The sequence below is a fragment of the Brachycentrus maculatus genome, unplaced genomic scaffold (assembly GCF_059751285.1).
Source record: "Brachycentrus maculatus isolate JH-2025_06_01 unplaced genomic scaffold, ASM5975128v1 h1tg000093l, whole genome shotgun sequence".
NCBI classification, from domain to species: Eukaryota; Metazoa; Arthropoda; class Insecta; order Trichoptera; family Brachycentridae; genus Brachycentrus; species Brachycentrus maculatus.
Window position 1 is genome coordinate 183,585 of NW_028280847.1, and position 24,294 is coordinate 207,878.

At 35.5% G+C, this 24,294-nt stretch overlaps 1 protein-coding gene across 5 annotated transcripts; it reads right to left on the reverse strand.

Moving 5' to 3' along the window:
• Positions 1 to 331: 331 nt before the first annotated feature.
• Mkp3 (Mitogen-activated protein kinase phosphatase 3) lies at positions 332 to 23,496 on the reverse strand. Of its 5 annotated transcripts, none has more exons than XR_015837395.1 (7): positions 22,786 to 23,494; positions 10,267 to 10,360; positions 9,609 to 9,816; positions 8,683 to 8,821; positions 6,931 to 7,166; positions 2,546 to 5,936; positions 332 to 1,387 (listed from the first exon to the last, which is right to left on the reverse strand). XR_015837395.1 is itself a non-coding variant. In XM_088258377.1 (6 exons), the coding sequence occupies exons 1-6, from the start codon at positions 23,156 to 23,158 to the stop codon at positions 5,929 to 5,931; spliced, it is 1,062 nt and encodes a 353-aa protein (XP_088114503.1). In that variant the 5' UTR covers positions 23,159 to 23,496; the 3' UTR covers positions 332 to 5,928. The 5 variants fall into 5 exon arrangements, 2 of the variants coding, with proteins under 2 accessions (XP_088114503.1, XP_088114501.1); XR_015837393.1 differs by having other exon boundaries at positions 332 to 1,406; XR_015837394.1 differs by having other exon boundaries at positions 332 to 486; positions 1,273 to 5,936.
• Positions 23,497 to 24,294: the final 798 nt, after the last annotated feature.

A 24,294-nucleotide genomic window follows, 5' to 3' on the forward strand; every position in this document is an offset into this window, starting at 1 on the left:
ATGGGTGCTAATAGTTTGGAGGCTGATCTTACAGGAGTAATGCTTAGTGCCTTTGGATAAGCTTTAACAACATTTTTAATGTCAAATTATCATATCAAGTAGAAATAACAAAAATATTTTGGGGTTTTCTTCAATTTTCCATAGAAATTGGTGAAACTGCCAAGAGAAAAATATTTATCGATTCATTGATTTGTTTAGCTTCGGGGTAGTGGAACAGGCCACGGCGATGAAACTGTCATCTCTCGGTGGTAGATCTTTCCAAATTGAAAAGGTTGTATGGACGGTTGAAAAGAATTAAAACAATATATAAATAAAGATATTTAATTCGACCACATTAATTGTAACAGAAATATTATGTAACAAAATAATACTTTTTAATAAATCATCTACATAACCTACTTTGTCAGAATATAAATTAAATTAAGCGATCTTCAAAGTTCTTTGGCTGCCTTATCGGTTGAGGTTGACTGGTATAATATTTCGGATCTGACAATAAATCAAATTATAGGAAATACAATGTACAAATATGACTTTGGCTACACATGCACATAAATAAACGAATTTTCAATATAACAATTATTAAAGTTCTTATTTCATTGTGAATATATTGTTATCCTTAATATTATTGTTCAACAAACTTCATGTTGTTTCGCAGAAATATATCCACAGGTTTTAAAGCGTTTTAGTGTTTTGAAGCTTTCTGTGTAGCGCAATAATAATCTTGCTACCTTTTTTTACTTATTCAAATTTTATAAATTGTAAGCTGCAAGTTAGATATGGTGCAAATAAAAGAGTATCGATGCCTAAGTGGTATGTATAATTGATGTGAATCTCTTTTACTTATTTAGAAATTCTCAGCGGTCGAAAATGGTTTTTCGGAATAAAGTGGAGACTAGCATATACCATGTTATCAGCTAGTAGTATTTAATACCTTTAATTCCACCCAATAAAGACAATAGTATATACATGGTATATTAAATATGTACCACAGTTAGAACAGCACAAATATTCTTAAGAATATCCTCTTAATTGGCGGCAAAGTAACCCATGCAGTAATTACTGCATGAACGAATTTCCAATCATGGGTCAATCTATTACATTAATGCTATCTAGATTTTTATGTTACCAGATTATATTAATCCAACAAAGGTATTAAATGACAGCTGTGTGTGTTTTTATAGAGTATTACGTATGCCGATTTTCACTCCATGCAGTTGGCAACACTGAGGAACTAAATAAATTAGAATTCAAATATTTGCATTGTTTGCTTACTCTAAAAATCCGGTATCAACTAGAACTCAATGGGGTAGATAGCAAGCGCGGTCCGTCCATACATGCTGTGGATGCTCCGCATTCCTTGCATTTTAGAGTAAAAAGATTTAAACTTCTATCCTTAAACAGCAATACTGCAATTTAAATATTTTGATATTTCTACAGCGATCATATTATGTTATTTTTTTATAAAAACAGCGCTGTACAAAATCATACAAATATTATTATTATAAAAGAACGTGCGTATATCTTCCCGTCTCAGCGTACGCGCAACGAGCAACACGATACAAAGATCGCGGGCGAGTCTAAATACACATACATTCTCAAATACTGTGAAAAAAAAACGTCTTTAATACTATTGTGTTTAATGAACAGAATTTACATACTCTATTGGATTGTTCTTAGTGCGCGCGTTGCTTTGACAGTTTACTTTTGAGCTTGAAAAGTGAAGTTAAACTGTTATTGAATATTATTAGCCTGCGATTTACTTAATAATTTAAATAAATAAAAATGAATTGATGATATTTTGTATCTATAATTATTGAGTTTTGGATTTACGGAGATGGCGTCTAGATGTGCATATTTGATATCTAGTACGTAGTAAGTACGAGTATAAACATTCGATGTCCAAAATCCCTTCTACAAAAAGTCACCGACCGCCACTGGTAGATAGGTGTTACTGTCTCTGGCTATCTTTTATTTATTTTGTCCATAGACATTCAGAAATTTTTATGATATAATCAGTGACTTTTTAGTATTGCCAGTACTCTAGCGGAAGTGAAAGTGTTATTTAAAAAAAGAAATCAGAAATCGATGGGAAACTCGAGCAGCATTTCAGACAGGGAATCCTCTCAATAGTAATGTGGTTGTCCTAAGAAGAAGCTCGAGCTACATATATCATGAAGGCTACAACCCACCCCCTATAGTTCGGGGAACTGGCCTTCTGTGGAAAGACTCTCCTGCCCGACATTGGCCGAGGTGTACCGTTAAAATATAAAAGACTAACAAGAAGAAAGGGAAGGCCCAGGAAATGTCGCTGGCGAAAAACCTGCGAGCAAAAGTAGTACCTATCTCTTATCACCATCACTAATGTATACAAGCTGGGAAAAATGAAGGTTGGATTGACATAAGAATTGTCAGGCCTGAATTGCGACGCAATATAGCGGTACTGACTTTTGCCCACAACCTGTTTTGTCAGAGCACACCGACACATAATGTTCAAAATTCTTAAAACCAGTGAGAAAGATGAGTAATCTGTTGAACAAGCTCTCACCGGATATCAAATAACTTAACAAATGCAATTAATTGGCATTGCAATTTGTTATGTAATTCTATATTTAATATTATTTAATTCATTCAATATTATCTATCATACATGTGTATGATAATATGTATTAAAGTAAATATTTTTCCACAACAAGCATGCTAGAGGTTAAAAAACTGATAAAAAATGTACTATTTTATTTAAAAATTATTTTTGTATTTGGTTTTATATAAATCTAAATGTCAAAAACCAATCATGTAAGAGAACGATCCGTGATTCGAAATTTAAGGTACCTCACGGCTGGAGTACCTAACTTCAGGAAGCAATAGAGAAAACCCATTACATATATTAATATTCCACCGCCAAAATTGGACAGTTAATAAATAACCAATATTAAACCGCGAATGTTGGAAAAACTATAAAATATAGCATATCAAATACCAGTTGAGTAATGGTACCGAGTGTTACTTATAGATGCTTATAAAACTGATCCTAAGCGATACTAGTTAGCTAAACCTATTCTATGTGCGATTTATAAAATTTAACAAAGGAAAATTCATACCTTTTATTATAGTGATACATGAACAGAATTTTAAGTCTACTGTATTTTATGTATATGATTACTTTAAAGGCATTTTTAGTAAACTGATTTAGGCGGCTTATCCACAACTTGTTTATTGTATATTGTAGTCCTGGGATGGATTAACGACATTGGTCAAGCTTGAAAGTAGACTTAGGTTTCAAACTTTGACTGGTGTGTTTTTGGTTAATCCTAGGAGATAATAAAATGTTAATTTTGCTTTAAAAATACAACAGAATATGGAATAGTTTTCAGGTTATTTACTGTGAAAAGTGCGATGTTATTGACTTAACAAATTATTAATGCTCATTAAATAACATTTTATGTCTTATAATAGCAATTGTAGGAAGGGTCGATACGGTATCCAAATATATGGTGTGAACTCATTACAAAATTGTTTTGTTAAAAAAATTTTAAACATCCCTCGGACATATCATTGGCCATCAATACTATGATATAAAATAACTTATAATTTAATTTGGTACATAACCATTTTAGTGTATTAATAAAAATAAAAGTAAAAAAAATAAGCTAAGATCACCTCACACATTCACCAGCTACATTTAATTTTCTGACTTATTACATTTTAGTATCTCAAAAGAATTTTTAGTTTACACAAAAGGAAAAGAGTTATTTATTCTTTATTGAAATGCAATATTTCAACTAGTTGGTGTACGACGAACAGCATCCTACCTTTCTTACATTTTTTTCACTAAACATTTTTTTTTAAATCAAGTTTGGTTATATGAAGTTATTACGAATAGAAATTTAAGGTATCAATTTTTTAAATTACAAGTTTGTAAAGAAAATTTAAGATTTTGAAAATAATGCGCAGTAATTGTAACAAATACATATTAAATTATCACAATACATATAGAACAAGGTTAACTTTATTATTCTATTTTATGATGATGGCTTTGACTAAAAAAAATGTATGGCTGAAAATTGTGTAACATCTCAATAACAACCAGCACCAAGTTAATGCATGAATGTTTTCAAGATAGCTCATATTCATTTGTGTAATGTAATATGTAATTTGGTGAAGGGAAGAGAAACTTAAGATAAATAAAGATCAACTGCTGTTTTGCACTATAAAAAAGAACAAACAAAGGAGTGCAAGAGTTGATAATGATTTAATTACAACGCATACATATTTTACAGTTTAGATTGATCCGTTGTTGTATAAAGTTATGTATCCCCGGTAAAGCGTATTAATAAGAATACGTCTACTTAGCAACGGACTAAATTATATTTACTTTCTTTTGGACATATTTGTTAAATAAGTGGAAGAAATATGCCAGTTCTACATTAATTTACCCTAACCATAAACTTCGCAGTTTTTAGAATCTCAATAGAGAAATATTTACCTAACATTTTGTGCGGACAATAAGGAAATAGTAATAATAAAGTAACTTATTTTTCACTTTGTTTAATAAAATGCATAAATAGTTCATGCATCTCTACAAACCAATTTGTTATAAAAATGAACAGTCTCAAGTATAGTAATTTTAAAAAAAAAGTAAAATGGAAGAACACAATTCAAGTTTAACAATTATTACTACTTATTTTATATGTAATATACAATACTTTTTAAAATATTTTATGAATTGTTAATCAGTAAAAAAAAAGTGGAAATTGTAGGTATATTACAAGATGACCCGACTGCAATCCAGTGCTATTCTTGGCATTTCTAAATTAAGTCACATCACTCCACTACATAACCAACTGCACTGGTTAGGCTGTGCCCAAAGGGTAGAGTATAAACTCTGTCTACTCATGTATAAATCAATACATAATATGGCTCAGGAGTATCTAAAAGAGCCGTGTATTCCAGACAAATTGATGTATAGACGTCTCACGCTTCCATCGGCTACAACAATTGTCATGGTTAAAGTGATCTTACCAGCTCGCAACCAGCGCACTATATTTGACCAGTGTGGCTTTGCTATCGCGAGACCGATGGTATAGAATGCTCTTCCACCGGCAGTTAAGAAACAGTGAGAGTGAGATGATCTTTAAAACAAAACTAAAAACGCATTTGTTTGCTAAATAATTTCCACAATCTCCTTTTTCCCCAATTGCCCTCGAGGTAGTATTTAAAAAAAAATACCGCTACATAAATTATTATTAGGGAATAATACCAAGTACGGATATAATACAAGGGCCAAAAATGGAATAGAGTTCAGAGGTAGGTGACAGATTATAATTATCAACAGAAGGCAAAAAATTAGATATTTAAAAAAAATACGTTAGTTTATAATATGTAGGTACATATGTTTGATAAATAAGTTATACAGTTAGAAAATTATTCAAACAAATGGAAATACATACTTATTAAATTTTACTTAGTCAGTTAGACATAGATTAGATTTACCAGTACCCTCCCATCGAGTATGTATCGGTAGACCGGCATACAAATACGCGGTACATTAGAGAACTATTAATATAACACTTCCACACAGGGTTCTGACTGCGAGGACGCTCGCCACTCGCCACTCGGCAGCGACGGAAGGCCATCGGCAGGCGATCACCGGTGAGTCCGGGGGAGGCGCGGGTGTTCTAGTCGGCCTCCTCCAGCCGGTGGAAGAACTGTCATTGCGGCGTGTCGTGCGACCCGCCCCAGCGGTCGAACTCGATGCCCGAGTCGGGGCTGAGGCCGAGGCTGGGCGGGCGCGGGGCGCGCGTGGGGCCCGCGCCGCCCGCGCTGCCCGGCGTGCGCCGGTCGAACCCCGAGTCGGGGGCCTGCCGCCCTTCCGCCGAGTCCTGGCGCCGCGTCATCCCCTCCCCGCCAGCGCCGCCCGCTCCCGTCTCCTCAAGAACCTGCGCACACACTCTACTACAGCCGATGCCGAGCTACATATCATCCACTCCACCCCAAAAGTGCCGACTCCACCCTTTACACCCACATACTTTATGGGAGTGTATAAAAACATTATTCTTTAACTATCACCGAACAGCCAAATAAACATTTTGCTGTTTGTCATAGCGTATTTTCGGAATTGGCAAATTCTAGTTGATGGTTAAAGTATATTGTTTTTACTGTCTGTTATAATTCTAGATGTGTATTTTTTTGTTTCAAATTCTGTAAAAACTGTAATCCAAATTCTAAAACTTTATAATGTATAGACTCGTTAAATTGTATAATGCACGTATAAAAAAAAACATGTGACGCTACAATTTTCAATTATTCAAAAATGAAATGTATTCAAAAATGATAGAATCAATTTAAATTTTGGGAGAAAAATTAATACCAATATTTAAAAGCATACTCAGATAATTATTTGTAATATGGCCTTAAAATGACATTGACATTATCAACAACAAACAAACAGTTGATAATTTTTTAAAATTTAAAATAGGAAAAAAAATTATATAGATAATGAATTAAAATTTAATGATTAAGATAAGATGACTTATCTAAAACGTATCATTCATTAAATTATACAAAAATATATTCCTGATAAACTGGTATATAAGCGGTTTATCATTGTTGTCAGACAATTTGATTGGCAAAGGCACTTTATAAAATTCTATTATAAAGTGCCCCTATAAATAGTGCACTTTTTAGAGAAATAACTGAAATAGATATTTAAAATGTAAACAAGACTGACTTGGTAATGTACGATGATAATCATTGTTCAAATGATTTTAGCGGAACAAACGGTTCTCTGAATACGTAATCTTAATGTATAGAGAATTGCAATAAGGGAAAATTAGCGGCGGTGCAGACAGGAGGTGGGAGAAAGGGAGAGAGAATAATGAATAGACTAAGAGAGAGAGAGGGGGAGAGAGAATGTGCAGAACACGCACCAACCTGGCTGAGGCTGCGCGAGGCGGTGTCCAGGCCGAGGTCCATCTCGAAGCAGTGCAGCTGGCGCATGAAGTGGAAGTTGGGCGCCACGTCGGCCTTGCGCGAGCGCACCAGCGCGAAGGCGTCGTCCAGGCTCAGGCGGTGGCGCTCCATCAGGTAGGCCACCGTCACCGTCACCGAGCGGCTGATCCCCGCCACGCAGTGCACCAGCACCCCCTGGTTGGAGGACACACCCTCCTCTGCAAACATTACCCCTAATTACTAATCTCACATTTTTTGCCAAAAATCACTAAATACAATACAGGCTGGAATTATCAAACCGGTATCTCATTAATAAGTAAAGCAATTTACTTTTGGACTTTAATCAATCTTTACTTATCTACACAGATATATCTATATGACATTTAAAATACCCCGCCTTGGGCAGTGTAGATAACATCAATTTACTCCTATTTGGTAAAAAAAAAATAGTAATAATAAAACTGCATTTTTTTGGTTAATTTAATTTCTTGACAATATTGATTGATGGCTGGCTCAAACATTGTAAAGTCAGAAGTCCAGAAGTAAAATAAAATTTATTTCCACTACATAGTTAAAATGTTTACTTCCGCATATAATGGATGCCCTGAAATGGTATTACAATTGAGTTAGCTAAACACTTTAGATAACTTTAACTTCGATTCCGGACATTTATTTCCAACGTGTTTTACTTCGGCACCATCGATCATTAATCCCTATTGTCTTGAAGGTGATGTTACCAAATTTTTTTATAAGTACAGTGGTACCTCGACATACGAGTTTAATTCGTTCCGCAACCTTGCTCGTATCTTGAATTACTCATATCTCAAAGCAAATTTCCCCATACAAAACAATTGAACTACCATTAATCCGTTCCAACCTCCAAAATGTCACCCCCAGTTATTTTTGTTACGTGGTTTTGAATAATAAAAACGTATTTATAAATATCAAATATTTATTGCACAAAAACAAAAAAGAGAATGTAAAGAAATAAATTAGATATCCTCACTGGTCTTTGCCTTTTTCGCTACATTTTTCTCGCTTTCACCTGTAGGCCGTTTAGAAAAAAACATGTCCAAGGAGGTTTGTTTCTTTCTCCCTCTCAGAATGTTCCGGAAATGAGTTAGGCAAGTGTCATTAAAAAGGTCATCATTAAAAGATCGTGATGGCGCGACTGCGTGTTACTACCGAACCGAACTCGTATCTCGAATTTCGCTCGTAACTAAAAGCAAAAAATCACTTGCTCATCGGCTCGTATCTCGAAAAACTCGTATGTTGGGGCACTCGCATGTCGAGGTACCACTGTATTTATAAAGCTTATAGAAGCGGTCGAATTTATCCATACGGGTAGTTAACGCATTAAGAATTGACACCCTGGAGACCCTCAAATATATCTGGCAACTATAAATTCAAATTCATACATAATTTCACAAAAGAATTATGGAAAAAGTTACTAACCTGTTAAACTTGATTTAGCGGTCAATTATTTTATTGAAAGAAGTAATAATTTTTTAACTAATATATGGTTTTTTAACGAATATTTGGTTTTCTAACGATGACAGAAAATGATAAGATATTAAGTTGAAATACAGTATATTTAATTTTCACATGGGTGGTGAACAATTAAAATGAAAAAAAAATCAAATTTGGTCTTCCATATCAAAGTGCTACCATTTGGTCTGAGGAAAAAATGGGAACCCTAAAGTAATGTCCAATTATAAAGTAGTTTTTCCTTACCGATAAAGCGAATCGCCTCAGGAAAGTATGTCGCAAGATTTTGGTTCCAATGGTCAGCTATGGGAATCTTTAAATAGTTTATATCCCCGTCAGCTGATTCAAACACATTTGGTAAATCCGGTGTGACATTCAGCACATACTGAAAAAGAAATAACCACCCAATTATTGAATTGTACAAAATCGTCCAGGTAATTCACTAGAAGCAGCTATTACATTTGCAAAAATAGCATCAGCTTAGACTACAAAACAGCCAAATCCATAATGACAATTTAAAATTTCACGGGAACAAGAAAATAAATACAAATTTACTAATTACTATGTTCCTATATCATGTAAAGAAGGAGTAGAGGCCTATATCCAGCAGTAGAGGACAGAGGGCTCAAGAGGAAAAAGATTAAGCCTATTAACTTTTCAAGGTACGGACAAACCTCTGTCTGACATCATCCAAATAAAATTAGTCTCGAAAAAGTTAGATTGATGTTGACTTCGAGCTTATAAATTCTATTCAATTTAATAAATTTCAACGATAATAAATTTTAATCACAAAATAAGTTTAATTTTTTAATAATCTATTAATTAAAAACTTTGAATGTACAAAAAAAATCCTTCCTAGGATGTTTGGTTGACAAGAACTGTGCTGACAGGGTAAACAAATAACAGCTCGTCATATTATTGAATCAACTGGTCTCAAAACATTATTTAATAAAGATTGATTGAGAAGTATTTATTTATCTCGAGTCTATAAAGATAGTTATTTTATTTTATTCCAAAAAATATGTATTATTATTCATTTATTGTTCACTGATTAAACAAAAGATGACCTTGAATTTTTTTATCGTTACTTTTGCCGTATTTAAAAATGACTCGTGACTGAAAATATTTTATTTTGCCAATCAGTCAGACTGGTGTCAGTAATAATAGCTCACTTTGATATTGTGGCGAGCGAGCCCCTGGCAGTCCTCGCTGTTGGTGGAGTTGCCCAGGAACAGGTTGGGCAGAATCTCCACCGGGAAGTCCTGGTGGTGGTGGGGGTGGTGGTGGGGCTGCAGCTCCCTGCCCCCCTCCTCGCACTCCGAGGAGGAGCCCGACGAGGTCCGCTCCTCGGAATACAGCCCGCTGGATATCCTCAAGGACCTGCCGATGCGTAAACACCGTGTTAGCGAGATGGCATACAAGGGTCGCATGGATCTTAAATCGCAGAAGAGAAAACGAATGGAAATATATTACGAGATATTGTGCACCTTTATAGCCAAAAAGTATATAATTTGGAACCAATCAATGAATGAGATTTTTGTATTGAAACTGCAGAATGCCCAATAGCGGCACCCCCGACTGCTTCAAGCTACTAATCAGTTTTAGCTTAACTGACAATTTCAAGTTTTTTATTTTTAAAGACTCGACATTCCACAGTCTCCCCTGATGTTACCCTTACCACATTTTTACTCCGATACATGATATTCCGAGATGATTAAAATGGAAAACATCCCCCAGCTTGCCATTATAAATCATTCTAACGGAATCAAATTATACATTTGCATCAATGGATATGTTTCATAATTATTTTTTATATTGTAAAGCACTCACCTTAGGCCCATGAGTGGCAGGTGAGAGGGAGGCCTGTCTGCGGGGGCCTCCATACACCACTCGGGATAGCACTGACGGAAATCGCCATAATCACCTGAAATTAATTATATTTTCAAAACCTTACACTAAAGGTACTACATAATAAGAAAATGGGTAAACCACAAAAATAGGAACTAATAGGTATCCTACATACACTTTATTCACATCAGAGTGAGATATTCTCTCGAACCTGAATTTATAAAGAATGAAAAGAATTAGAATGGATATGAAAAGAAATGCTATGATTATTGTAAGATGTAAATACATATTATGTTGAATTAAGTGTAAATATTAGTTTGTATACTAAATGTAATATAAGCTAACTTAAGAAAGAAAAAAATACATATATATATATATATATATATATATATATATATATATATATATATATATATATATATATATATATATATATATATATATATATATATATATATATATATATATATATATATATATATATATATATATTATATATATATATATATATATATATTATTTTTTATCAAATTGACAGTGTGTCGTATTATTCATAGTAGGCACTTCCAAATAATTGGTTGTGGTTCTGGTGTAAATGTGTTTTTGCTTAGGATCGAAAGATTTAATCCATCTTGTATTTTTTTCGACTAATTTATTTGCCTAAAAATTACCTAGGTAAATACCCATTCATTTACAAGCGATCTCCTAAAGCCTCACCAATTGCGCTGGTGTCGAAATAATAACAATAATAAACAAAATAAAACAAAATTGTTTATTTTATTATATATGTATATATAATTCCATGAAAATATTTTTAGGGGTGCTCGAATATCGTTTATGTTGTTATATTAAAAACGAGTATGCCAAGTTGTCGGACTTAAATGAATACTATGTATGTATGATAGATCGATTGAGCATTAATAGGATCTTTGTTATTCAAGCTTAAGGCTAGGTTTCAATTGTTGAATAAAATAATTAGTTATTCACACAAAAGTATGATGATGTAGTTTTGTGATCAGAAATACGTCGATGTAATGATATCTACTACAAAGAACAAGTACACGAATATTGACATATCCACCCTAAATCTATGCACATAACCTTAACTTAACCTTCGTTAGTAATAATAATTTTATTTAGGGCTATTTTCGTAAAACACTCCATCAAGGGCGCTTCAATAAACTTATTAATAGTAAAATTAATTAATTGATAATAAAGGTACTTAAAATTATAAAAAACCAAATTAGTAACACACTAAGAAAGAAAATGTTTCACCTTTAAAAATTTTGCAAACGTAATATATTCATATTCAATACGGTGAATATATTTGTTATTTATTAAACTTCCGTATAGAAAACAAATGTGCATTGGCAGTTTATTGCTAGTTTATTGTAAAAAGGAAGAAGAAAACATCAACTCCGTATGAGTTGCATTATGGATTACAACTTATGTACATTTTTGCCGAAACATTTTCTGTCTAAGGAGTGATACATATTTAATTCAAATGTGCGTATGTGTTTTTTAAAAAAAACAGTCCTCTACGATTGTGTGGGAAGCATTTGTGGCGTTTTTTTCTTGACCTTTCGCTCCTTCGCCATTCATCAATATTGTGCATAGCTACTTCGGTAGCGTAGTAACTCTGCCCCCCGCCCCCGCCCCGGCCCCCTTCCCTCCCCACCCCGCGGCAGCGCGCACCTTGAACCCTCGCGTGGGCGCGCCGTGAATGGAGCGGCCGCCCCGCTGAATGGGCCGCCTCGGGTCGATAGCAGCGCGCGTGCGCCGCCGCCGCCGCCCTGCGTGGTGCGTGGTGCGTGGGTGTAGGTACCGAAAATAATTACCCGCCGTATTATTGCGAAACCCTCGGGGTTCGTCTACATCGGCGATTCCCAAAGGCCCCCTCCTCCTCCTCGCGCCAGAGGGCGGGCTCGACCTGCCGAACTGTCGCGTCCAGATTCCAGGCCTCGGGCGCCTCGAGGGGTGCTGGCGAACCGTCCCCGGCTCGGAGGGACGCTGGAGAATAATGTTTGGGAACCGTAGGTTCGCGTAATTAATACCGGTATAATATAATATAATAATACGAACTTAAACCGTAATCATTACTACTAACATTAAATTCCTTTGCGGGGGCGTAGGTACGCCTACTAATTGTATTCCCATTAAAGAGAAGAATTCCTCGCGAAAACGTGGGATAAAATTTCCGAATCGAATAAAATATGGAGTACACATACGTCACACAACTTCATTGCCTACTCCATTAATATGCTCGTTTCTCCGACATGAATGGGGAATGCTTGTTTCTTCTTATCGCGAGTCATCGCTAGCTCCAATGTCCAAAAGTTGAAATCCAGCAGTTTAAAGCGAACAGGTGACGTCCTCGAGGCAGACGGAATAATAAGCATCAGCTTTCGTAGAGATTGGCGGTACTTATACTGTAAAAGTCTAAAAAATGAGTGGATACCATTAATACTTCAATCCATACATGTATTTTTGTATAGGGTGAATTATTACGACTTTTTTTATACTTAATAAAAGTCTAAAAATTCAAATTAATCGTGGTATCTTTACTATCATCGTAAAGATCAGTTTTTAGCATTTACTTTTTAGAGATAATATCTTTCAAATGTTGGCCGCCACTGCGTTTAAGAACACCCATTTTAAAGGCCCTGTTTTCGATGACGCGTTCGAGCTTTTTGATCGGTATGGCGTCAATAACGCGAGTAATATTGTCTTCCAACGCATCAATTGAAGCTGGATTTTCCGCAAACCCTTTGGACTTTACGTGGATACGTATTGGGGATCCAAAGAAAAAGTCTAGAGGTGTGATATCACACGATCTAGGCGGCCAATTTGCCGGTCCAAAACGTGGAATTAACTTCTCACCGGATCGATCTCTCAATAGAGTCATTGTACGTATATCACGCCCTGTGTACCCTCTGTGTCCTGTTGTAACCAATTTCAGGCAGCAAATAGTCTGTTATCGTGGCGCGATAGGGCACCGATCGCAGTAGCGTTGTTGCCAGCGTCGTTCTAGAAGAAAAACGTACCGATGATTCCACCGGCCCATAGACCACACCAAACTGTCGTTTTTTATGGATGAAATGGAACTTTTCTTCGAGTTGTTCATCATCCCAAATGCGGCAATTTCGCTTATTAACGTAGCCATATTGAGCCAGAAATGGTGAACAAATTTTTGGTCGAAACAGCGGATCTTGAAATTGAACAATTAGTAAATGTTGTTGCGGTGTAAGCCTTTCCATGATGAAATGTCAAACAATCCTGAACAAAATTACCATGACAGTTCAACACGACTCGAGCGTGATCTGTCAATGAAAGTCTTTTGAAAAACGGTCGTAATGAATCACCCTGTATGCATGTGTATATTTCTGTTTTCCTGTTTACATTATAGATATACCTATATAAAATAAAGACGTAGAAACGTGTGGGAGTTTTGCTGATACCAATATGAAATAATACACGCGCCTCTTAAGCGACGCCCACGCTAACGTAAGGCTAAAAGGTAAATCGCACGGAAAAGGAAAATACAAAATTAGAACCTGAGCTATTCAACTAAATTAAATCTTAAAATAAGATGACGATCTTTTTATAATGACGATCCAAGTAACAAAACTATATGCGTTTAAATATTACTAAAACTAATGATACTAAATGATACTCAAAATACTTTAAATAAATTTTCATCATATCGTAATACCGTTAGATAAAATTAAAATAAAAAAAAAACAGCGCAGCAGCTAAAACAAAACAAAACGTTGAAAAAAATTCCCATTAGTTAAATATAGCACTTTCTCTATCGATTCGTGATCGTAAGATGGGGTCATTGGTAGTCTAAATCCAGATTTATGGGACTCCAACTCCGTTGCAACATAAATCTTGAATCATGTCTATCTTCAGCTTCAGGCTGAAAGGGATGACATTTTTTTCTATATTTTTCGACTTAAAATCCGTAAATTATTTCCTTATTCAGACGTTTCGGTCACCATTACATTCGGTCACCATTACATCTTCAAGGGGCCATGCATTTTCACGTCAGATTTTGTTAGTAGGTATCTCCAGTCAAAGACAAAGACATACTCGTACACATACGAACGATTTTAAAAAAAATAACGTTTACACCAGTGTCATTCCTTATTCGGGATATATGTGGTCATGGAAACCTAGTTTTTTTAGAAATGTGTAATCTAATACCCTATATACAAATATACGCAATATTTTAGTTTTAAAAAATTGTTTTATGAAAAGCCTTTGGGCTCGTTAAATATCAAACAGATCGCTGACAACACGTCGCCGTCGCGCGTATCGCTTCGTAGATATTGAATAACCAAATACTGTTATAATAAAATTCGCTGAAATATAATTTCCCTACCCTGTATAGGGAACATCTAGATGTCCCCTTGCCTCACCCTCCCCTACCCGCCCCCGCCCGACCGCTCCACCCACACAATCTCCTAAATCGCCCACGGTCGGAAATTATATTATAATAATACCAAAACAATATATAACATATTTAGTAATCGGTTCTTGGGTTAGGTTAGTTTTATTTTATTGAAAATGATTTTTGTCAAAAGTAAAAAATCAAAAACTACAATAAAACAATAAAGATAAAAACCAAGAAATTTAATATATTATAATATAATAGTAACTCATCACCTTCCTTTCATGCAAGTAACGATAGAAATAACACCGCCTCAATACTATGCGATGCCCTATGCACCATCGGGTACGGATAAGTATTGGAAAGGTAATTTACTGCATAACATCTACCTATATTAAATAAATAAAATAGTCAGCGATATTTTTTCGTGTTTAGAATTTTCCACAAAATGCATCGGACAATCAGCGCGATGTGGCGATCACGCGACAAGGATTTCAGACTAATATACAAATCTCTCGACTAAAACAAAGGCATGTCAATAACTCTTGGTTTTAAGTACAATTATAATGGAATTTGAAATTAAAAACGTGCAAAAAAGCAAACATAATGAAGCCGGAAAGCGTCATGCGGAGAAGAAAAGTGGAAAATATAAACAAAGAACGTCAAAGTCGGTCAGTTAATGTGGAGAATTTCCGTGTATTATTTGTGAAATTCATCCCAGCGGCGTCATCAACATATACTTACAACATCTTATTACTACTTAATTGATGAATATATTGGTAATGATATAATAGCGAGGAATTTATTGATTTTCAGAGTATGTATTCGTGTTTTCATTGTTAAAGACGAGTAATATATAACGTCGAATTTGACGATTAGCTTTGGTAGGTAAATAATATTTCAATAATCCAATAGTATTTTAACATTAGGAAAGCAGTGTTCTAACGTAAGAATAGCCACGTTGTACAAGTATGTAAACAAAATATAAATAAATTAACACCGGGTTCAAAGAAGCGTAAATGATATACGGGATATCGAATGTCAAAGTTTCATTGGAAATCGGAAAATTTTGATGGCAAATTGATTTTCACATGGTGAGAAACACTTCTATACAACTTCTCGGAAATCGTATTTTGATCGTCGTGTACCTTACGCGTATTTATCACACGTGCTTCTTAAAATTAAAATGGAAAATGTTTTATCGTGTATTTTGTTAGGTAAATATGAAAGGCGCCTCTCATAACATCCACTCATAATATTTATTCCACTCAACGTTTTTTCCGCGTTCACTCATACACTCAGAGCGTTTCAGATTTTTGTGGATTTGGATCCCACGTAGGCACGGGAATACTTTTAGCGGAATATATATATATATATATATATATATATATATATATATATATATATATATATATATATATATATATACATGTATATATGTATATATATATATATATGTATATATGTATGTGTATATATATATATATATATATATATATATATATATATATATATATATATATATATATATATATATATATATATATATAAATTAAATTCAAACGCGAGGTGCAAAAGGGACATTTTGTAACCGTCAAATGAAATATGTGTGTGTGTTTCTTTCAGTCCACCGGATGTTGGTTTTAATGGTGCACTGGTGCACACCAGAACTGCCCAAGTCCTGATTGAATTCCGCTTTTATTTATAAACTATATAAAACACAATTTAGTTAAATTAAAACGCGAGGTGAAAAAGGGGTGTTTTGTAACCGTCAAATGAAATATTTGAGTGTTTCCTTCAGTTCACCGGATGTTTGCTTCTATTCCGCACTGGTGCATACCAGAACTGCCCAAATCCTGATTGAATTCTACTTTTATTTATAAACTTCATAACATAAAATACAATTTTAATTGTGATGATTTATTTTTAGAGTAAAAGTATAAAATTATGATGCAATAGGTTTTTTTCCGTAAATGTTTAGTTTTTTCATTCATTCCTTTCCGCAACGGTGGTGCAGAGAGCACCGCACGTACTTTGCGGTATAAACTTGACCGTTAATTACAAGAAGGCAGAGTGATCAGTCCTGCCCTCCACATTCTTGGCGATTTAGCAGGGAGTAAGGATAAGGTAAGTGAAGGAGTTCAGGATAAAGATGTTACTGCTATGAGGGAAAGGAAATATTAAAATAGGAATAATAGGCTAAAAATAATGAATTTAAAAAATGCCAATCATCTAAAAATGTTGCTTCATAATATGATATTTATCATCACATACGTAATACTAAGTATATTATTAACAAGATAACATTTCGATGTAAATAAGCTGTTAGAATGTGTAAGTGGCAGTCATTGGCTCACTCGATTTGTCAATGCAAAACATTATTTAAAATATATTTTTAGTGACGCCGCGAATGATGATAATATTATCATCCACGTTTAGACAAAAGTGTAATGAGATACTACGGTTTAAATAAAATTACAGTAAGATCCCGCACAACGCTCGAGATTCGTTCCGGTAAGTAAAGCTCTAAACAAAACAGTGTTAAACAAGGTCATACTAACACGTAAATACTTATTACATCTTAACACGAGCTATAATGATATCAACGCGTCGCGAGAATTCCTGGAGGATTTAATAAATATCACAGCAATTTCAGGGAATATAATCCTCGCATTACACTGAGACAGCGTTAAACGAGTCAAACTGTATTAAGGGCGAGGTAAAAATCAGGTTTTAAATCAGGAATCAAATGGAAAAATCAGGTATCAAAACATATAGTACGAATTAGATTAGGTGAATTAAAATGGTGCCAGTTTCAGCAAAATGTTTTCGGTTATATTTGCGGTGGACTTTGGTTTAAAAACCGGCTAATGACAGGCCGTATGCCCAGTAAATACCCAGACTTCCATAATCTCATACCTATAGACTTCTTCATCTCTTGAAATATCAATAATAATAATAATAATAAAAGATATTACTTCTTTCTTTATATATTCCTTAAAATGGGTCTGCCGCAAGATAATTCATATGCAAAAATGTTAGAAATGCCAGTGTAAGTCAGAAAATTCATTGACAGCTCGGATGTGAGAAAGGGCAAGGGCGGAGAAAAGAGGGGAGGGGGGAATCCATTCTTGCTGGAGCGACCTGATGCACGGGACCGTTTTTTGGGATGAGATCGATAGCGACTATACCGACTGCTTCCCGCTCCCCGCCCCCCGCGCGCCTCCCCCCGCCCCGCCGGTCAGGAGGACAGTACTAAACTAGGCCAATCTTGCCAACCAAGTGCACCATTCAAATTATCAACTTATTGAAATGGGTCAAGATGCTGCAGCAGCCTAAGTCTAGCCGATACGTCGAACGGTGTCTTATTTATATTGTTTACCTTTATTTGTATTTATTTTAAGCCAATCAACTGGTGTCATAAAAATAATGATGAATCAGGTACTCACTTATGGCTAGTAATACAAAAAAAACTTTTATAACCTGTGAAGTGCGGGCCGTCTAACATTTGGAATGTGACCTACCGGCTATTTTATAACCTATGTGAAGTGTGGGCCGTCTAACATTTGGAATTTGACCTACCGGCTATTTTATAACCTATGTGAAGTGTGGGCCGTCTAACATTTGGAATGTGACCTACCGGCTATTTTATAACCTATGTGAAGTGTGGGCCGTCTAACAATTGGAATTCGATCTACCGGCTATTTTATAACCTATGTGAAGTGTGGGCCGTCTAACATTTGGAATGTGACCTACCGGCTATTTTATAACCTATGTGAAGTATGGGCCGTCCAACATTTGGAATTTGACCTACCGGCTATTTTGAGTTTGTGAGGTTACATCACAAATCGACAGAAAATTTCGTATTTATTAAATGGGACGTCTTACGCTCGAACAAAATCGGGAAATATTGAAAACTTACTTCCAAGTGGCGAGTCTCTACCACCCTAAGGAATTTACTAAAAAAGAAGTGGCTTCGTCGAAGTTTGTAGATTAATTCGCGAAAGGAGTTCGTGAAACTGGATCGTTATTGGACAAAACAATCTGTTCACGTGACGTCCAGTCGCTCAGGCGGAAACATCGCTGCTGTTGCCCAGGGTGTGCTTGAACATCCATCAACATCAACCCGTCATTGTCCTCAGGAATTAAACATTTCGCGCACTTCCCTGAGGAGAAACATTCCGGGGAATCTAATCGTTAGGTTTTACAATATGAAAAACCGATACACTGTTATAGTGCTAAATCGTTGGTATTTAGGTGTCGCCACCAATTAGTCCTTATATGTACCTATATTTAATTGAAAAAGAAAAAATAGTGTCTATATAAAAGGTGCCTGTCCAATAGTGAATTTGCGGTGCTTCTTGCTTATAACTAAATAAATCTGCAGTACATAATATGTAAAGAAAGCGATCGTTTACCCAATGGTGCTTAGGGCACTACACGATGGGAAGGTGATCTGTCATGCGCTCCAGATTCTTAGATCAACTCGAGGCACACAGTCTACACCCACGCTGTGCAAGCGGGTTTCCGCGCATTCTTCCTGTGCCGACAAATGTGCATACTCGGACTCACACACAGCAAATTATGGTAAAACGGGTTGCGCGCAAAGATCCGCGGACCCAATAGCGTCGGTTGTATTCTTGAGAAACAAAACTTCAGCGTTAGTTGCCGATATCACCCGGACGATCGACGAGCACAAATGGGAATATGTCCGCCACATATGACGATGGTGCAGGAGAACCTTGCAATGACTGCTAATATAGAAAGCTCTCAGGCTAGTCGAGTTTGCACATAGGTAAATAAAGCGTACAATAAAACCTCGATATAACGGACTTCTATTTAACGATCTTGGGATGTAACGGACAAATCCGGTCAATAAAAACTGTACGGATTTTCGTAATTTTGGGGAGTTGTTTATATATTTAAAAAAAACAGAAAATGCGAACAAAACTTGATTCCTTTTTCAAAGCAGGATAACCGAAGACAACCGCGTCAATATCAAACAGCAACGTCACTTCACGACGAGTGTCCGAAGACAATAAATAGAATTTTGTTTGTGTTTTGTATTGCTTATTTACATTTGAATACAGTGATCATATTTTTTAAAGGTTTTTGATAATAAATTGGTTTAAAAACCAGTTTTTATATAACGGACTTTCGGCTTTAACGGACACCCCCTCCCCTCCAATCAGTCCATTATATCGAGGATTTACTGTACGCGGTTTGGAATAGAAGGAAGAATTTTTAGGAACAAAAAACTACAAAAGGACATCGAAACATGTGATATCCATATACTCGTATGGCATATGATATCTCAATTTTAATAATTCGAGTCATTTTATTCAATTTAAAAACACAAATGTCAATTTCATTCTAATTATCACGATTTAATTTTGTTAGACTTTATTTTATGTTTCAGATTAATTTCATTATTATCGCGAACGCAATCGCCGCCATTATGCTTAACAAGATTTGTCAATTTGATGTCAAATCGTAATAATTTTATTTTAAATTTACTGACGTGATGATGGAATGATTTTCCGAAAACGGTGGTCACAAATAAGTGTTTAAAAAAGTGGTATTATACAAAATAAACAATGGATGGTAAGGGGAGTGTTTTATTACCATACCACAAAGTTATCAATGCTTTTAATAATATACAAAATAAATGGAAAAAATCTGCCCGAGTATGGAATAAGCAGTAAACTTATCCAAGGCATTGCAGACTTGTGCGAGGATAGCACTGTGTGCATTTTCATCCTGGTTTAACATCTCTAAAAGTGTGAAACAGGGATGTGTAATGTCGCCTTGGCTATTTAATCTATATGAAAGAACTGAGAGGTTTAAGTGTTGGAGCTAGAATGAACAATTTTACGGTATGTTGCTTTTTGTACAATGACGATGCTGTTCTTCTTGCCGATTGCCACAGAAGACCTGCAGACGTTGGTGAAAAAAGTGTATAATGTGTGCAAGGAAAGTGAATGTTACTGATGAATGTTAGAAAATTCAAAATTATGATTTTTGAAAGAAATTAATGTAGATCTGATAGTGAAATATTGGTAAACGGGGAAATTTTGGAACAGGTAGATGTTTTTTGTATATTTGGGTTGTTTTCTAGGGATGGAGAGATTGATAAAGATTTAGAAAGGATAGTGAATGCTGGGAACAAAGTGAATGGTTCACTGAAATCAGTTATAGCAAATAAAAACCTATTAGCGAAAGCTAAACTGGTAGTACACAACGGAATCCTAGTTCCAACCCTAATATATGGAAGCGAAGCATGGAGTTGGGAAAAGAAGGATGAAAGTTGACTGAATGCAGTCGAAATGCGATTCCTCAGACAAAGGTGCGGCAAAACAATATATGATAGATGTTCGAATGGTGAAATAAAGAAAGAATGCAAGGCTGAGATAAGCATAATCGATAAAATTAAGAAAGGTGTGTGGAGATGGTTTTGTGGAAGAAATCAGTGAGGAAAGAACGCTAAAACAAATCTATGAGGCGAATGTATTTGGAAAAAGACGCAGAGGAAGACCGAGGAAAACTTGGCACGATCAGGTATGTCAAATACTTGAAAGCGGGCCGGTCTGGAGTCGAAGTAATCGGCGGGTATGTATGAGGAGATGCATACATACATGTAGAAGAGGCGAAGAATGTATGGAAAGACAGTGGTATAATGTGTTTAAGGAGGAGTTTGCAGCATACTGTTTCCCAAACTTAAACTAAGATAATAAACAATATGGATAATTAATTTATAGACTAAAATAATAATCTGTAGTAAAATAAAAAATAAAAATAACTGATGAAATATTGTATCCGCTTAAACAGTAGAGATAATGAAAATTGACTACTCAGATATAAAATTATAAGTAACAAACATTGAGTTTGAGCTATATCAGTATCTAATAGATATCTAAATAACGAAAAATACCTAATGTAAAAAAAATATAATTTATTTTCATTTTTACTAAAGATGTTTTTTAATTTATCACGATCCTTCTCCAACCTTGCTTTTAGTAAGGAATTAAATAGTTATTCTTAAAAAAATGCTGTTGTTTTCGTCCTTTGAAGGATTATGGTACGTCTTTTTCTTCGTCGGCAAATTTTCTGATGTATACGTATCAAAGATTTTTTATAAAGTTGGAATTTTAAATTATTGGAAAAGCATAATTGGACTAATTATTATGACGCAAAAAAAATGTTTTCTTGATCGGGTAAGACATTTAAACGATTTCTTATCTCTTCGTAAATGTTGTCCACTTCTGAGAAGACCAAGAGGACTATGTAGTCGATGGTTGGCTAGTCAGTGACTGAACCTGGTACATTTCTAGTGACCTGTAAATTTACAATTGAACTTAAAATAAATATATTTTTGTAGCCTAGATTGAAGCTGTATCACTGCATCGCGCAAACTCACTTTTATTTTATTATTTTACTTAAAAGGTGTGTCAAAAATCTAGAGGATAAAGGTTATAGAGACTAGCTACAGTATGAACTAATCAACCGAATATGTAACCAACTGCGTGTTTAAAAAAATAAAGGAATAATTTTCTTGTAAACTAGCGATCCTGCAGATTCGACGTTATTTGTCGGACTCGTCGATACATTTAATTAGTGTAGTGTAGAAAATTTGTAAAGTGGGAAGCGTTGCGGATGTATCGTGTTATCCTCTGGTAATATGCGTAACGGCTATTAACGACCACGGAGTATACCGACTTGTACTACAAAAGTACTCGTTACTCCTACACCGATCTTGCCTACACACTACACGACAAAAAAACGGCACGGCCTGTATTTTATTACCTAGCTATGGAAAATAATAGAATATTTTATAAATAATAGAAAGAAGAATGCCGCCAATCGATGTGACATCATAAACTGGAGGATATCAGCGTGGGCACTGTCATTAATTAAAAGGATTCCCATACCGACATGAAAGAATCGCGAGACGACCGAAGCGCGAAAACTTGTTGCTCGCTGCATTCATGTAACATGAATGGGACGTCCGCGGTGGGCAACTCGCCTTCATCAATGAACTCATTAAGGATGACTGCTTGCACTCCCCGCTAGCGCGCGATGATACGGTTCGTAAAAACAAAGTTGTTTACCTTCCAAGCAGACAACTCGCACGCCATCTTGTTTGAGCCTCCTGAACAGGATGCTGTGCACGCTATCGCCGTCCTCCTGCGCCGAGGAGGAGTCGCTGTACAGCACGAAGGTGCCCGCGCGGTGGCAATCCGCGATGCGCGCCTTCAGCTCCTTGCACTGCACGGTGGCCAGCAGGTCTATCTTTCCGGCCGCCAGTCGCCGCAGCATGATGCTCGGGATGGAGAAGTTCACGGCGGACCTGACGTGGGACAGCGCGTACTCGTTAGACCCCCTGCAGTCTATGACTATCGAGTGGCTGTCATCCGACCGCAGCTTCCCCAGGAGCCATTCCTTGGACACATAATCGCGCTCGGAATCCGCGTCCGTGGGCATTGTCCCTGTCAAAATGCGACCCGACCCGAAATAAAACCGTGATTCTTCCGAAAAGGCTCACGGGGTCGATGACGACGCGCATCTGATTCCGAGAAAATCGAGGGAATAACTCACTTCGCGTACAAAAACATTTCCGCTCAGAAAACAGACCGAACAAACGCGAGACACACCCGCCCCGCGCGAATTCAGTTTTATTACGAAACTTTTGACGTTTCACTCACAGATGGCGCAGAAGTCTACCGATTTTCTTTCTTCTTCTCCGATTGGCTAGAGCAGCATTCACGTGACTCAGTAAGACCAATACAAACGCTGAACGTCATTTCATTGATGAAAGAATTCTTGCTGGAAAACTTTACCTTTATTTTTGCTCTCTTTCTTACGCATAATTAAATCAATCCAAAGAGATTTTGTAGTTTGTGTATTACTTATATTACACCTTACTATTAATTTTGCGTGGGTGTTGGATGTTGAACCTTGAGAGAATGGCTGGCGTCACCGTATACCTACTTATTATTTTCTAATGATATTATTACGTAGAAAATAAAAGTAACACCGGGTTGTAATTCAGTTATATATTCATTTGATATTAATGAATGGATAACATAGAAAAAAAGCAATATTACAAATATTTTTAGATGTTATGAATACAAATATGAGTAATAGTACATACGCAGATAAAACAGAAATAAATCATTCATTAACTCGCATTATCAGTTGATTCGTTGGTTGTACAAAAGATTTTTGAAACATGTTAGAATGTAACTGTTACAGGATTTGACGTCAATGCATATTTGATTTTCAACGTCACTATGTAAAGTGGTACAAAAATACATTTTAGAAAACGGAAAAAAAGCTTTTCAGTTATGTATTTTTTTTAAATTGTCGAAGGGATCTGTGATTTTGAAGTGTCTCCTCCTTTATTAATTTAAGTATATAACAATTATGACATCACAAAACACATATATAATAACTGTGTATATATATATATATATATATATATATATATATATATATATATATATATATATATATATATATATATATATATATATATATATATATATATATATATATGTGTGTGTGTGTGTGTGTGTGTCTCATATTATATACTGTGGTCATACTCTTTTGAAGTCACC